General features: G+C 36.0%; 1 protein-coding gene across 2 annotated transcripts in view; it reads right to left on the reverse strand.

The window, feature by feature from the left end:
* Positions 1–16,100, reverse strand: part of LOC149814445 (protein CHROMATIN REMODELING 5-like) — a 77,909-nt gene that overhangs the window by 41,503 nt on the left and 20,306 nt on the right. For both annotated transcript variants that reach the window (XM_089989420.1, XM_089989419.1), the window contains exons 5-9: positions 6,050–6,283; positions 5,821–5,904; positions 1,310–1,369; positions 1,090–1,193; positions 730–781 (exon numbers count right to left, since the gene is read on the reverse strand). In XM_089989420.1, coding sequence (XP_089845546.1) covers positions 730–781; positions 1,090–1,193; positions 1,310–1,369; positions 5,821–5,904; positions 6,050–6,283 — 534 coding nt within the window. The remainder of the gene's footprint in view (positions 1–729; positions 782–1,089; positions 1,194–1,309; positions 1,370–5,820; positions 5,905–6,049; positions 6,284–16,100) is intronic.

The following is a 16,100-nucleotide window of genomic DNA, read 5'->3' on the forward strand; positions in this document are numbered from 1 at the left end:
AGATCACCATGTAAGCAGGTCACACTGTGCCGACATAGGCAATTGGACCATCTTCAAAAGGGAAATTCAACAATAGAAAGCAATCCCTGAAAAAAGAATGTTTTGCAAATGGAGCAAACACTTCTTCATGGACTGCATTTGTTACATGGACTGCATTTGTTAGCACAACCATCATGAAAGTACATGGACGATATCCAAAAAGGACTTTGAAATAAAGCTTTCACATTAACCAAGGGCCAAATGAAATGGCGCCATATTCAGCACTTAAATCATTTTATGTGGGATCTGATGTTTGCCCATTTGTAAAGGGTAGGATAATATTCAGAAAACAAATTCAAAGTCTTGATTGCTGCTAAAAGACTGATACCAGCATCCTAGTAAATAGAACTTACAACTGCTGGTTTATTCCACATATACCACAACTAGTTAACCAGATAGCCCAATAATTGACCACATTTTAAAGGTGGGAGAAAATTTCAGAACCAAAATTGTATATAGCCTCATACAACTCCAACACCACATTCCATCAATAAGAAAATACATAAGAGATCACATTTTTCTTTTGCATCTTGTTGATAAAGTTCAAATATCAGTGTTATCAATGGATAACTGCAAAAGATGATGAACACCCCCAAGCCCCAAAGAAAAATGGTTCATATTCAAGTACAAAGAAACTAACACATTCATGTGATCAGATGTAAGATTACTATATGTGGAAGAGAATTGTACCTTGTACTCATCAATAGCATCTTGAGCAAAAGAAATATCAGTATCTTTCTCCCTGCAAAGAAAGAACCCACTAACCATAAAAACCAGTAAAGGAATCCCTCATTCAGACTTTAGAATAGACAAGAGATAATGAAAATCACATCATTTAACCAATAAGCAGAATTTGTTTTTAACCAAAACACAAGTATCTAAAAGTAATTCTAAAAACATTGATTGAGCAGCTGTTATTTAAATCTGGCCATCAGACTAACAATCAGTTACAGTTGGCAACCAACAACCTCAACAGCCCGTTGGCCTTTGAACAAAACCACTAACAGGATAATCAGTTTTCAATCTGTCACTAAATTCATCTTCATATACCAAGTTGCTTCAGAATAGGATAATCCTTGCCACTTGACTAAATACTCTTGATTCTCTTCATCAATGCCACCTTTAGTGGTCCTATCTGCAAATATTCTTTCTACCTGATAAAAAAATAAAGACTAAGATGCAGTTAAAAAGGGACAAGACAAAGAGACACACACAAAGAAAAAAGCTTCATGCTATGACATGCATAAAGGGAAAAAAAGGGCAAAACAACCTGACTATACCGCTTGAGAAGGTCCAACTCCATTTCCTTGTTCACATCATGAACCTCAACCTGAAAAAAGTTACAGAGTCTTGTCAATGCAAAACTAAAGTTGCAAGATAAGAGAAAAAGAGTTAAAAACAGAAATATAACTATATAAGAACACGAGAAGCACAGGAGAAATTGCATCTGATATACTAACTTCTGACACCACCATCATAGCAAAATATTGGGTCTGAAAGCCCTAAAGAAATAAACTTAGACAAAGACAATGCGGGAAATAAACATAAAACTAAGCAGAACATGATACAAATAGAACAGTCCACAAAAAACATTAACACAACAAAGAATTAGCAGTCTAACAAAGTTTATATCTGAGAGAAAGACGTCAAATATATCATCCATACAAAGAGCTTGCAGCTCAAGATGCCAAAGCAAAAGCAATGCAGCTCTATTTCCAGAAAATGCAGGTATTTGAAGTAGCCCATACAAAATGCAGAAAAGTTAGATCATGAATCCCCACAAAATTGGTAATGTAACAAGCAAACAGCCCCATCCACCCCATAGTTGAATAACTAATCAAAATGCTTAACCACATGCCCACACCAACACATGCATACATGCCAATAAGAATGTACTATGAGTCAGACCGATCACAGATGCCATAAAGGATATTTCAGGCATTTTGACACTGGAGGTATGAAGGCAAATTGTTATATCGTAGTAGTTGAAAATCTAGAATGGAAATGCTCCCAGACAAAACTGTGAACTGCCTTCATAATTCCCATTATTGAATAGATCAAAAAGGTCCCTGGCCAGACATTGTTCTTTTTCCTAAGAAACTAATAGCAGGGTACAACAGATAAATGAACAAATGTCATATTTTTTCTTTCAAAAAGAGAACACAATAATGGCTATACTATACAAGTTAAATATTTGTTTTTTATACTATAATTGCCATAATGTCATTTTAGCAATTCCTTTTCAAAAGATGATTTAATTTTCAAGCATAAATGTAAGATGCAAATTGAAAGAAATGAGTAGCCACTGAAGGATACATAGACAGCCACATAATAGATGAAGATGGAGTTCTCAAAAAGATCCAAACGCATAAGAACAATGCTGACAACAACACATGCCAAACTACAACCATAGGGGTTAGATACCTCCTACTATCCCAGATTCCAGTATTCAGAATCGTTTTCCTCCCAATAAGCACTGAAGGCTCATTTATTCACATTGTAGTGAACAAGGTAAGGCATCAGATAACTGAACATCACTATTAAGGCATGTTCATGGAACAGTGATCAGTAATCACATGCTCTAAAGATTCGGATAATCTAGGACCCAGCACCATGTAGCACCAACATGTACACATTCTCTCTAGACTGTAGCAGCAACTAGGTCAATAAAGTTACTGCATTAACTTCAGGAAAAGGTAAGTATCCTAAAAGGAATTGCCGCACCTGAAAAAGATCACATTTGTGAAAACCCTTTTAAACTGGGATGTTTATCAAGCGGTTTCCCAATCACCAAGCAAAGATGTTAGCCCTAAGAAAGGGAATGATATTCAAGATTCAGGAAGGAAATAAAGTATTGGCATCTATTCCCTGTACATGTCCAAAAGCCTGAGTAGCCCCACATTAAGCAGCATCTGCAATGCTCAATCAATGTAGAACAACCAATTCAATCTTCATAAAGCAACAAAACTAAGAGTCAAACAGGCATCGATATATGACCAATCCCAAAACTCACATATGCAGCCTGCTCCATGAGCAAGCCCAAGACTACAGTCAAGGAACCCAAGTTTGTGTATTCCATCTTGCTTACTTCGAGAAGTAGATTAGGTCACATCAAACACCATCTCATTTCTTAATGGCTACAAAACGGGTGAAGTAGGTGTTTCCCATCTCCGCTTGTAGCTGTTCATAATAAAGTTTCATATAATAGTCAGACCATGTCCCAAAGTTCCAATGTCATACATTCAAGACTCCCAAGAGTCCATGCAATCATAAAGCAGCATTCAAGCAAGATTGTCCAAGTAGCTCAAGCTTTAAGTCAATTAGATCACTCAATCAATGAATGAGAGCACCAACTCTGGTTTGACGAGCACCTATTAAGCCTGTGATAATTATAACTTGATTGATCAAGGGTTCAAGACTATAAGTCCATGAATTCTTCTATTTGGATCATGTTCTGGCTTTGGGTTCATGGTCTGGCAAACCGAAAATATGTCTCACACTTCAACACACTGTCAACTAGGGGAATGGTTGCTACAAAGTACAAACTAGACAAGAGCACACTCCCAAAAATTATATACTTACAACCAGCAAGTAAGCACTGTAATTGTTATGTAATTGACAAAAATAATATCAACAAACCAAAGTTGATTGCTACAAAGTACAAACTAGACAAGAGAACAATCCCAAAAATTATATACCTACAACCAACAAGTAAGCACTCTAATTGTAATGTAATTGACAGAAATAATATCAACTAAAGTTTACACTTTCCAAAATCAAGAATTATACCCAAAAATTCACATAACTTTGTGCATAGGTGGCGAACTCACGAGTCAATTCATGATTGATGATTCGACGTGTCAGTGTCATGGATCAAGTTTGACTCAGTTGAGTTCTCTCTCTCTCTCTCTCTCTCTCTCTCTATATATATATATATATATATATATATAGAGAGAGAGAGAGAGAAGAATGAAAACCCTCTCAAACCTACCCAATGGACGTTGTATTGGATTTTTGTTGTTTTTTTCAAAATTCCGACCGTACAAATGTGATCGATATGCTTGTTTTTATAGGAATCAGTTCTTGGAGCATTTGATACCAATGCATGGATAGATTTTTATAAGTTTCAAAAATCAATGGCATACAATTTTTATAAAGTTTTGAGGCTCCAAATACCATTTTTCTATCCAAAATTCATGATCCAAGTGTCGATCTCTAGTAAATCAATCATGCTGAACACATCTATACAGACAGAATTTTGAAAACAACAACAAAAAAAATTCATTGGGTAGGTTTGGGACCGTTTTCATTGGGGTATATAAGGTGTGAATTCACATTAACCCACATAGAGCATCAGATCCTGCTAAAGGTCACCGATTTTTTGCAGCACGCACACCACCCGATCTGTGTGTTCAGATCGGCTGCTTTCAGTCCACTTTTTAGTTTTTTCATATATAAGGAAGGGGGGACCGTCCAACCAAAGGAAGGTTCAAAATCTACAACCAACAATGATCAGATAGAATTCCTTCTTTAATGATTGAATTTTTCATTGATCGGACCCTACATGTTGGATTTTTATCATTTATTTAGTAAGAAACACGTTTTATATTATGATTTTCAATATTTGGTCATATTTTTTAAAGTGCTAAAAGTTAACTGCTTGTATTGTAAAGTTACAAATGCATTGTGAGCCATTGATTTTTCGCATTTTGAAAAACATGTCTATATGTTGTAAAATCATGTAAAACATAAGAATGAAAATATTAATAGTAGATCTGGTCTGATGAAACACTCAAACATTGGAGAAGGAGAGCCGTCCAAACATCATTGGTTGTAGATTTTAGAGCTTCTTTTGGTTGGACGCTTCTCTCTCTCTCTCTCTCTCTCTCTCTCTCTCTCTCTATATATATATATATATATATATATATATATAGCTTGGCCGATCAGATACCTAGTTCTGTGTTATACCCAACCATGTTGTTAAGTAACCTGCTCAAGGGAGAAGTGTGCATTCTATAAGAGCAAAAGGATTCCAAAATAGGGATTGGAAGCTGATACACATAAGATTGATGTACCAACCTTAGCAAGAAACATACGCATAGGCACATACACTGATCCAATAGAGAATTTTCTTCAATTTCATTAGTTTTGATATTTTCCCTTTATGTCGTTGTGTGTGTATGTCCATGGGTTTTGAACCCAAGACCCCCCATTTATGATAATGCAACCTTAACCATCTAGCTATCTCATTTGACCTCATGTGTATCAGTGGATGCTCCTATGCAGATCCACTTTTTTATCATTTGCTCTTATACTCACATTCACACATGCCCTCCTGATTACTATAGTCAAGACATAGGCTTAATATCACATATCATCTAATAAAAAACAATACTTTAAACAAGTGGCTTGCATAACCTGCCACATGTATTCCATTTCGTCAATGAAATAGCATATTGCCAGATTCTAAACTCATGGCTTCAACTAAGTATTTAACAAAAGAATGACTGTTGCTCAGATCATACCACCCTGCTAGGCACATCAAATCATCACTGCTCCACGCAAGCATGCAAAACAAGATCAAACTATACAAGGAGAACCTATCACAATCAAACAATTGGAAAGCACAAACAGAAATGGAAAGAAAAGGGGCTTATTGAGCTCAGAGATAGTGAATGCATGTAACAATAGAAAAGCAAATTGTTTACATAATATGCACTCGCTGAAGGCAGAAATAAACATTTTGATTCACAGCCAAATTAAAAGGGAGGTCTCCACTACCTCCTCACGTGATAATGCCTTCCTAAACTTCCATTCCTCTTTTACCCTCTTCATGTAATTTAAAACCTTCTTGAAACCACTAAGCTGCACAAATATCACATAATACAGGGCAATGTTATTAAAAATGTAGAAAGCATGATAACCAAATAATGGCACGAGTTGATCAGGAATCCCGGTTCTGACTACTACTACTAGCAGTATAGCTATAAAGAGCAATCACCAAGCATACATTTTGAAGTTCAGATAGTGGTTGCCACTGGCAGTGCAAATATGATTGGCCTTTCCATTTTATGAAGAATTCCATATTATCCCAGTCCAATTCAGAGTCTAACAAGAAGTTTGACACAATTGGCTGCAATGAACTGACAGTTGCCAAGGCATCCTGTGCCACTCCCTTTGGCTGGTGCCACAAGACCTTCTCAATTGCATCACCGTCTTCTTCTTCAGCCTCCTCTTGGGAAACCTGATATAGAAAAATCCACAAAGACTAAATCATTGTCATCTAAAAAATAGGTCAAGTGGATTGTTTTCATAAACTCCATGGCACAAAGTAATATATCTAATTGGCTAAAGAAGTTGTCAACTTGGACCAGTGGACGACTACAAAGATTGGAAACAACAGCCAGTGCAAAGCTAAACTGAGATCATGTCACGACTCATGAGGGTATAACACTGAGTAGGAACGCTAAGTGGATAAGCCTAACAATAAAGAAATGTAAATTCACAATATGCATAACGCATTTAGCACTTACCTTTTGACATGACAGATCAGACACCAAAATAGACAAGGGAAACAAACTACTCTTACAAAAGATTAACCCCAGCCTATTACTGTATTCAGGTTTTCTAATGATCCTTCATCTTCGGTTTGCTTATCCATATGCATCAACAGTTCAGACTGTTATACACTTAGAGGGAGAGTGTGAGTATCGAACACACACACACACACACACACGTGTGTGTGTGTGTGCCGGGATAATGTTGTTAAAATGTATCTAATATATATATATATATATATATATATATATATATATATATATATATATATATATATTCTGTATATTACAAAATACCCGATAGAGGTAGTTTTGTAATTTCACATAGTTGTTTTAGAAAACAACTATTTTTCAGTTTTCATTAAAATGTATTTTTCTTTTTTTCTTTTTTTCTTTTATTTTTTGTATTTTTTAAATAACAAAAAGGGGCTCCAACATAGAGTCGTTGGAGTGGCTCCCCTTTTGAGGCATTTTGCCTTCTCTTCTCTCCTCTCCCTTTTGTATAAATAGGGGTGATCCCCTTGTATATTTTCATCCTTGAGAGCTTTCTCTCTTCTCAATAAGAGGATTTTTACATTGTTGCCTTCTTAAAGGCTTGTGCTTGTATTGTCCCTTTGTGGACTTGTGATATTGTCTCTTTTATTCATTGGTGTAAGTGCTTGTATGCACTCTTTTTATTTCCGCAATATCTCATTACATGGTATCAGAGCCACTCGATTCTTGAAGGAAAGGTGTGGTTCGTGTTTTTCATATCTAGTAGATATCTTCTCACTTCTTGGCAACATCATGGAGACAAAGATTGACCTTTCTTTCAAGCTCAATGGAAAGAATTATATGATGTGGGCATCGGCAATGGAAAATAATCTCAAAGGGAAGAAGCTTTGGGGTTTTGTCATGGGTTCCGTTCCGGAACCTAAGCTTATGCTCACGAAGATTGAAGAAGGTCAAGAAAAGGCTCTTGAAGGAGATGCTCGCCTCAATGCCATTGAAAGTCATCAAAAGGAAGTGGAAGATTGGGAAAGCAATCACGCAAAAATCCTTGCGTGGTTTATGAATAATGTGGAGCTTAAGGTATGTGCTAATATAGCTAAATTTCGTAGAGCCAATGAGGCTTGGTCCTTTATGAAGGGTATGTATACCCAAAAGGATCTTGCAAGAGCATACTTCTTGCAAGAAAAGATTAGAACCACCAAGCAAGGTGATTCTAGCATTCAAGACTATTATAGTGCTTTAAACCCACTATGGGATGAATTGGCTCTCTTGGAGCCAAAATGGGTTTCTATGAAAGATATTGATTTAAGACAAAAACAAATGGAACAAGAGCGATTGTTTCAATTTCTTTTTGGGCTACGTCCCGAATTTGAGCAAGTGAGATCTTCACTTCTCCATAGATCTATTTTTCCTCCTATTGAGGATGCTATTGCCGAAATCACTCAAGAGGAGACAAGGCTTGGCATGAGTAAGCATGTTGATGAAGTCCTTGCCGTATCCAAACCGGGTAATAATGTTAGAACCTATAAGCCTCCTCATTTTGGGAAACAAGGAAACTACAATGGAGGAAGAAAAATGATTGTTTGTCATTATTGCAATGAGCCGGGTCACATTAGACCCGCTTGTCCTAAGCTTATTGGAACCTTCAAGCCTAAAGTGGCTTCTCTTGAGGAAACCACCACCAAAGAAGATGAAGGCAAGAACAATGACATCAAAGAAACTCTTGGACAAATATCTATGGCTCTCCAACAAATGCTAAAAGTTTCTTCTTTCACATCAGGTGCGGCTATTGCTTCATCATCTTCACCCGGTACGTATTCTTGGATCCTTGACTCCGGAGCTTCTTTTCATATGACCCCTCATGAAAATGCACTTAGTGATGTTTGCACCAATTCAAAGGACTCTTGTGTCTCTACGGCCGATGGAACCTTTTTAAAAATTTCAAGTATTGACTCTTTTAAAGATTCACAAAATTTTTGTGTTCCAAAAGTAAGAGTTGTTCCTAAACTAAATTTAAACCTATTTTCGGTTTCTCAAATTGCCGACCATGGATGTGAAATATCTTTCTCATCTAATGGTTGCTTTGTGCAGGATCTCCGGTCCGGGAAGCGGATTGGGCAAGGCCATAGAAAGGGAGACCTCTATTATATGGACCATCTTGATCTCCCTACAAACTTTTTTTGTTCTTATGTCCAAGAAAAAAACATGGAAACTTGGCATAAAAGACTTGGTCATCCAAGTTATTCCAAAATGTATCTCTTTCCTTTTGGAAACAAATTTTGTAAGGAAAAAAAAATTAATTGCAAAGATTGCATTTTTGGAAAAATGAAGTCTATTCCATTTCCAACTAAAACTTTTCTTTCATCAAGGCCTTTTGAATTGGTGCATTCGGATGTTTAGGGGCCTTCTCCGGTTATGTCTAAAGGGCGTTATTCATATTATGTTACGTTTATTGATGATTTTACTCGGTATGTTTGGATTTATTTCCTTAGTCATAAATCAGAAGTATTTACTTTCTTTAAAGATTTTCATAAAAAGGTTCAAAATCAATTTCAAAGTAACATATCTATTTTAAGATCCGATTCCGGTGGCGAATACTTATCTCACGAATTCCAAAACTATTTAACCCAAAATGGCATTTGCCATCAAAAGTCATGTCCTAGGACTCCCCAACAAAATGGCCTAGCGGAAATGAAACATAGGCACATTATTGAAACCACTAGAACATTACTTATTTCTAAGAATATTCCAAAGAATTTTTGGGCCGAAGCCGTCTTAACCTCAACCTATTTAATCAATAGAATGCCCTCTTCTAAGTTAAAAAATGCTTCTCCCTATGAAAAACTCTTTAAATTTTCACCCGATTTCAATCGTCTTCGTATTTTTGGTTGCAAATGTTTTGTCCTATCACACAAAAGGGATAAGTTATCTTCAAAAGCAATTGAATGTGTTTTTCTAGGATATGGTGAAAATCAAAAAGGGTATAGATGTTATGATTTTAAGAATGATAAATTATATATTTCAAAAGATGTAACATTTCTAGAAGAAGAAAACGGTTTTGATAAACTAGAAGAAACAAATGAAATTGACTATATATTCTTATATGATCTTATTGATGACATACAAGAAGATTTTCTTGAAAACATTGATGATTCTCGTGAGGTATCCCCTCTTGACATAACACCCTCAAATGATAGTGATTCTAATATAAATGATCATGATAGCGATACCAGGATAAATGTTTACTCAAGAAGAAATCAAGAAAATCTTATTAGTGCCCTCGAAAAATACTCTCAAATTTCTGAGGAACCACAAGTTAGGCATTCTTCTAGAATATCAATACCCCCAAATAGGTTTGTATCCTATGATTCCTTAACTCCCAACTATCGGGCATGTTTAATAACCTTACACTCTTATTTTGAACCGGCACACTATAATCAAGCTAAATCTATACCTCATTGGGTTGAATCAATGCAAGTTCAACTTAATGCGCTAAAAAAGGCCGATACTTGGGAAATAGTTAATCTACCCTCACACAAAAAACCTATTGGTTGTCGTTGGGTCTTCAAAGTTAAAACTAAAAGCGATGGCTCTTTAGAACGATATAAAGCTAGATTAGTTGCTAAGGGATACTCCCAAGAATATGGCATTGATTACGAAGAAACATTAGCTCCCGTAGCTCGAATGACCAGTGTTAGGACTTTAATAGCTGTTGCATCAACCAAAAAATGGCCTATTTATCAACTTGACGTAAAAAATGCTTTTTTAAATGAAAGTTTAAGTGAAGAAGTTTATATGGATCCGCCACCCGGAATAAATATTAAGCAAGGTCAAACTCTTCGGCTTTTGAAGGCATTATATGGCCTTAAACAAGCTCCTAAGGCTTGGTATGATCGTTTCAATGATATCATGATAAAGTTAGGATTTCACTCTTGTTATACTGACACTGCTCTTTTTGTTAAACATGCAGGTTCTAGTATCGTAATCTTGTTGCTTTATGTTGATGATATGATTATCACTGGGAATGATCAAAATAGCATTATTAATGTTAAAAATATGTTAAAAAATAATTTTGATATGTCTGACTTAGGTTTTCTCAGATATTTTCTTGGAATTGAAGTTGCATATTCTCCTAGAGGATATATTTTGTCACAGATGAAGTTTGCTGCAGATATATGTTCTAAGTCTGGAATTTCTGATGATAAGAAAGTAGAGACTCCCGAGGTTATTAATGCCAAATTGCGGTTGGAGGATGGGGTTCTTCTGGAAGATCCTACACCTTACAGACAACTTATTGGATCTCTTACCTATTTAACCATCACCAGACCAGATATCACTCATGCGGTTCACTCTGTTAGCCAATTTCAGCATGCTCCTACAACTGTGCATATGAGTGTTGTTCTCCGAATCATCCGCTATATTCGGAATACCATCAATAAAGGGCTATTTCTATCATCTTCTTCTTCCTTAAATCTTCTTGCTTATACTGATGCAGATTGAGGAGGTAATCCCAATGATCGAGTCTCAACTACTGGTTTTTGTGTTTTTCTAGGAGACTCTTTGATTGCCTGGCGATGCAAGAAGCAGCAAAAAGTTTCACTATCATCCACTGAAGCTGAGTATCGGGCTATGGCAACCATGACAATGGAACTTGTATGGCTTCGCAGTTTGCTTAAAGACATGGGAGTTGATATCACCGAAGCCTCAAAGCTATGTTGCGACAACAAGAGTGCCATCTATATTGCGAGCAATCATACTTTTCATGAGCGTACAAAACATATCGAAATGGATTGCCACTATGTCTGTGACGAATTCTTGCGATGAACTATTGCTCTTCCATATGTCACTTCAAAATATCAGTTGGCGGACTTCTTCACTAAAGCTCTTCCGGCTCCTCGCTTCATGTTTCTTCTTGGCAAACTTTCTGTCATCTCCCCGTAAAGTTTGAGAGGGGGTGTTAAAATGTATCTACTATATATATATATATATATATATATATATATATATATATATATATATATATATATATATATATATATATATATATATATATATATTCTGTATATTACAAAATACCCGATAGGGGTAGTTTTGTAATTTCACATAGTTGTTTTAGAAAACAACTATTTTTCAGTTTTCATTAAAATGTATTTTTCTTTTTTTATTTTTTCCTTTTATTTTTTGTATTTTTTAAATAACAAAAAGGGGCTCCAACATAGAGTCGTTGGAGCCCCCAACGGTCATAAATGTGACCGTTGGGGGCTCCCAACGACTCCATGGGAGCCCCCTTTTGGGCTCCCCTTTTGAGGCATTTTGTCTTCTCTTCTCTCCTCTCCCTTTTGTATAAATAGGGGTGATCCCCTTGTATATTTTCATCCTTGAGAGCTTTCTCTCTTCTCAATAAGAGGCTTTTTACATTGTTGCCTTCTTAAAGGCTTGTGCTTGTATTGTCCCTTTGTGGACTTGTGATATTGTCTCTTTTATTCATTGTTGTAAGTGCTTGTATGCACTCTTTTTATTTCCGCAATATCTCATTACAAATGTTGGCAGGAGCTCTTGGGAGAATCTTAAAATAAATATTATCAACCCATTATTATTCTTTCCACTCTTTAATTCTCCTTCCTATACTTAAGGATTCCTCCATTGAATAAGCTAAACTAGGTTCCATTAATGCAGATATTGATAACAAGTACTTCGGATTTATTCAGACGCAGTGCATTGATGAAAGAGACATAGACCTATCCTTTTTTTTATAGGCAAGCTGGGGTTAGGCAGACCCCACCAGTTACACAACATAACATTGGGTTTTGAACTTGCAACGTCCCAACACATAGTGACTAGCACTAACAGCTCCTACCAAACAGGCGGAGCCCCTGTTGAAAATTACAAGCACAGAACTGCAGCAAATGCTAAAACCATCACATGGAGTAGTTTATGAAATGTACCCGTGCTGCAGAACCATGACACTACAAATTAAATAGCAATCATTTACCAACCATAGTCACAGTTCACAAATATTGCCATTTTTGTTTTTCAGTACTTATGTTTTTAAATGCTCTCTATAGGAAAATGTTACTATGAATAAAAATAAGATAAATTTATTCAATTAAATCACAAACAGAATATTTTCTCAAGAAATTGCATTTTCAAATCACATTTAATTTTTTTCCATTATTCTTTAAAAGGAATCTCAAAAGTTTCCTAAGAAGAAGAATCCTTGCTTATTTTATCGCAAACATATTGATCTTGCCCAAGAGTACTACGTAAATGAATGAACAATTTTTGAAATAAATGAATATATATATATATACATATATATACATGTATATATATACATACATATATATATGCGTATGTATGTATATATATATATATATCCAAAAACAAATGATAACCTTTGGATCATGTTTAGCGTGATCTATTTACAATTTTCATATGCTTAAGTTGACTCCAGCATGATGTTTGGACCATTTTTAACCATCCTTCATGAGCCATTAATTTTTCACTATCTTGAGAAATTGAATTATGCAATCTTTATAGATGATTAAACCAACAAATATGGTAAATAAATCATGGTAAAAAAACCTGTATGGTTAGTGTGAAAGTATCTCCAACAAGATACTAATATCAAGACCTTAATATTCTTGATAATGAACCCACCACGAAAGCACAATAAGAACACTTTAGAACACTTGTGCACAAAAAGCACAACCCACAAATAACTCACAAATGCACAAAGGCATAAAAACAATGGAATCAATTTATTGAGAACTTGGGCTTTGACTCAAAGCCATGAGAGAATACAAGGGGAGAGCCCCTATTTATAACAACCCAAAAGGGAGCCTTGGAGGGGCTCCACTCATAGACGTTGGAGCCCCTCCAACGGTCACAAATGTGACCGTTGGAGGGGCCCAACGTCTATTTGAGTGGGCCCCCCAAGGTTCCTTTAAGTACAAAAATAAAAGAAATAAAAATAAAGAAAAAGAAAAACTAAAAAGAAATTACAAACACATTCAAAAGGTGAATGTGCGTAAAATGGAAGAAAAGACGAAACTACCCCTATGACTAAATAATAAGAAATATATATATTTTATATATATAAAAAGTAGATACATATACATATATATTAATATATGTATATGTATTACCTTATATATATAAAATATATATATATTACATTAGGTGATAAGGTACATAATTTAACACCCCCCCTCAAACTTAGGGCAGGATAACCGAGAGTTTGCTAAGAAGAAAGTTGAAACGCGGAGCACACAAGGCTTTGGTGAAGAAATCCGCCAATTGATATTCGGACGTGACATATGGAAGGTCAATGATTCCCTTGAGGTACGCCTCTCGAACATAATGACAATCCATCTCTATGTGTTTGGTCCGCTCATAAAAGGTGTGATTTTTGGCGATATAAATCGCACTTTTGTTGTTACAGCAAAGCTTGGTAGGTCCTTCAATAGTGATTCTCATGTCTTCCAGCAATTGGTGAATCCAAACAATTTCCATGGTAGTAGTTGCCATGGCACGATATTCGGCTTCAGTTGATGATAGAGACACCTTTTGCTGCTTCTTGCATCTCCATGAGATTAATGAGTCTCCTAAGAAAACACAAAAACCAGTGGTGGAGTGACGGTTATTTGGGTCACCTCCCCAATCAGAGTCAGTATAAGCAATTAACCTTAACTCAGAAGAAGAAGACAGAAAAACTCTCTTATTAATAGTGTGCTTTAGGTATCTTACGACACGTAAGATAGCACCCATGTGAACAGAAGTTGGTGCATGCTGAAACTGACTTACCGTATGCACCGCATGAGAGATATCTGGTCTGGTGATACTTAAATACATCAACGATCCTACTAGTTGCCTGTAGGGAGTAGGATCAGAGAGAGGAACACCATCATCAATCTTCATTTTAGCTCCTACTATAGCAGGAGTTTCACAAATTTTATCATCTGTAATGCCTGACCTGTCAATAATCTCAGATGCAAGCTTAGTTTTAGACAAAAAATATCCTCTATGAGAGTAAGCTACCTCAATACCCAAAAAATAAGTTAGAAAGCCTAAGTCAGACATTTCAAACTTATCCTTTAAAATGGATTTTATGCTTTTAATCCCTTTAGAATCACTCCCAGTAATAAGCATGTCATCCACATATAGCAACAGAATAACAATCCCTGCATTAGACTTTCTAACAAACAAAGCAGTATCAGTAAAGCATGAGGAAAAACCATTATCTAACATCACGGAGTTAAACCTATCATACCAAGCTTTGGGAGCTTGTTTTAAACCATAAAGTGCTTTCCGAAGACGAAGCACTTTTCCTTTAGGATACTTCATTCCAGGAGGAGCATCCATATATACTTCTTCGTTTAGATCTCCGTTTAAAAACGCATTCTTAACATCCATCTGATAGATGTTTCATTTATTTATTGAAGCAACGGTTATAAGACATCGGACGGTGACCATCCGAGCAACGGGGGCAAAAGTCTTCTCATAATCAATCCTATATTTTTGACCATATCCTTTTGCAACTAAGCGGGCCTTATATCTCTCAAGAGACCCATCACTCTTAGTTTTGACTTTAAATACCCATCTACACCCTATTGCTTTCTTATCTTGAGGAAGGTCTTGAAACTCCCAGGTTTTTGCTTTCTTTAGGGCTTCAAGTTCATTATTCATAGCAATTATCCATTTCGGGTATTTTCGTGCTTCCTCGAAATCCCTAGGTTCTATGTACGAGTGAATGGCGCTTAGACAGGCTCTATATTTTGGTGAAAAAGACTCATATGAGATGAACCTAGAAGGGGGTTTTCTTGATCTTTCGGTCCTACGAAGATTTCCTTCACTTGAAGGGGTAGACTCACTATCATATCTTTCGAGGGCACTTCTAAAAGTACTCCTATCTCTATGAGAGTAGGTAATAGGATCTCTATGTGGTTCTTCATCAATGGGTTGATCAGTATGAGTTTCATCATTTTGATTTGTTTCATCATCGCTAGTATCATCATCTTCAGTTAACAAATCAAACAAAAAAGAATAGTCTATATTCTAGTTATTAGTTTCAAGTTTTTCGAAACCACTAACATTTTCCAAGAAGCTTATATTTCTGGAAACATAAAGTTTATCACTCTTAACATCATAACAGCGAAAGCCTTTATGAGTTTCAGAGTAACCAAGAAAGGCACAAGGAATGGCCTTAGGGGAGAGTTTGTCATTTTTATCAGTAAGGACAAAACATTTACAATCAAAAACCCTTAACCTGCTATAATCAGGTTCTTTTTCGTATAATTTTTCAAACGGGGAAATCTTGTTCAAGTTCTTAGATGAAAGTCTATTTATGAGATAGACATAAGTAAGAACGGCCTCCGCCCAAAGTTTTTTCGGTATATTTTGAGAAATGAGCAAACTTCGTGTGGTTTCAATAATATGCCTATGTTTCCGTTCAGCCAACCCATTTTGTTGGGGGGTTTTGGGACAAGACTTTTGATGGAGAATTCCATAGTT

This window comes from Nuphar pumila, chromosome 15 (genome assembly GCF_984573655.1).
Source record: "Nuphar pumila chromosome 15, dmNupPumi1.hap1.1, whole genome shotgun sequence".
NCBI classification, from domain to species: domain Eukaryota; kingdom Viridiplantae; phylum Streptophyta; class Magnoliopsida; order Nymphaeales; family Nymphaeaceae; genus Nuphar; species Nuphar pumila.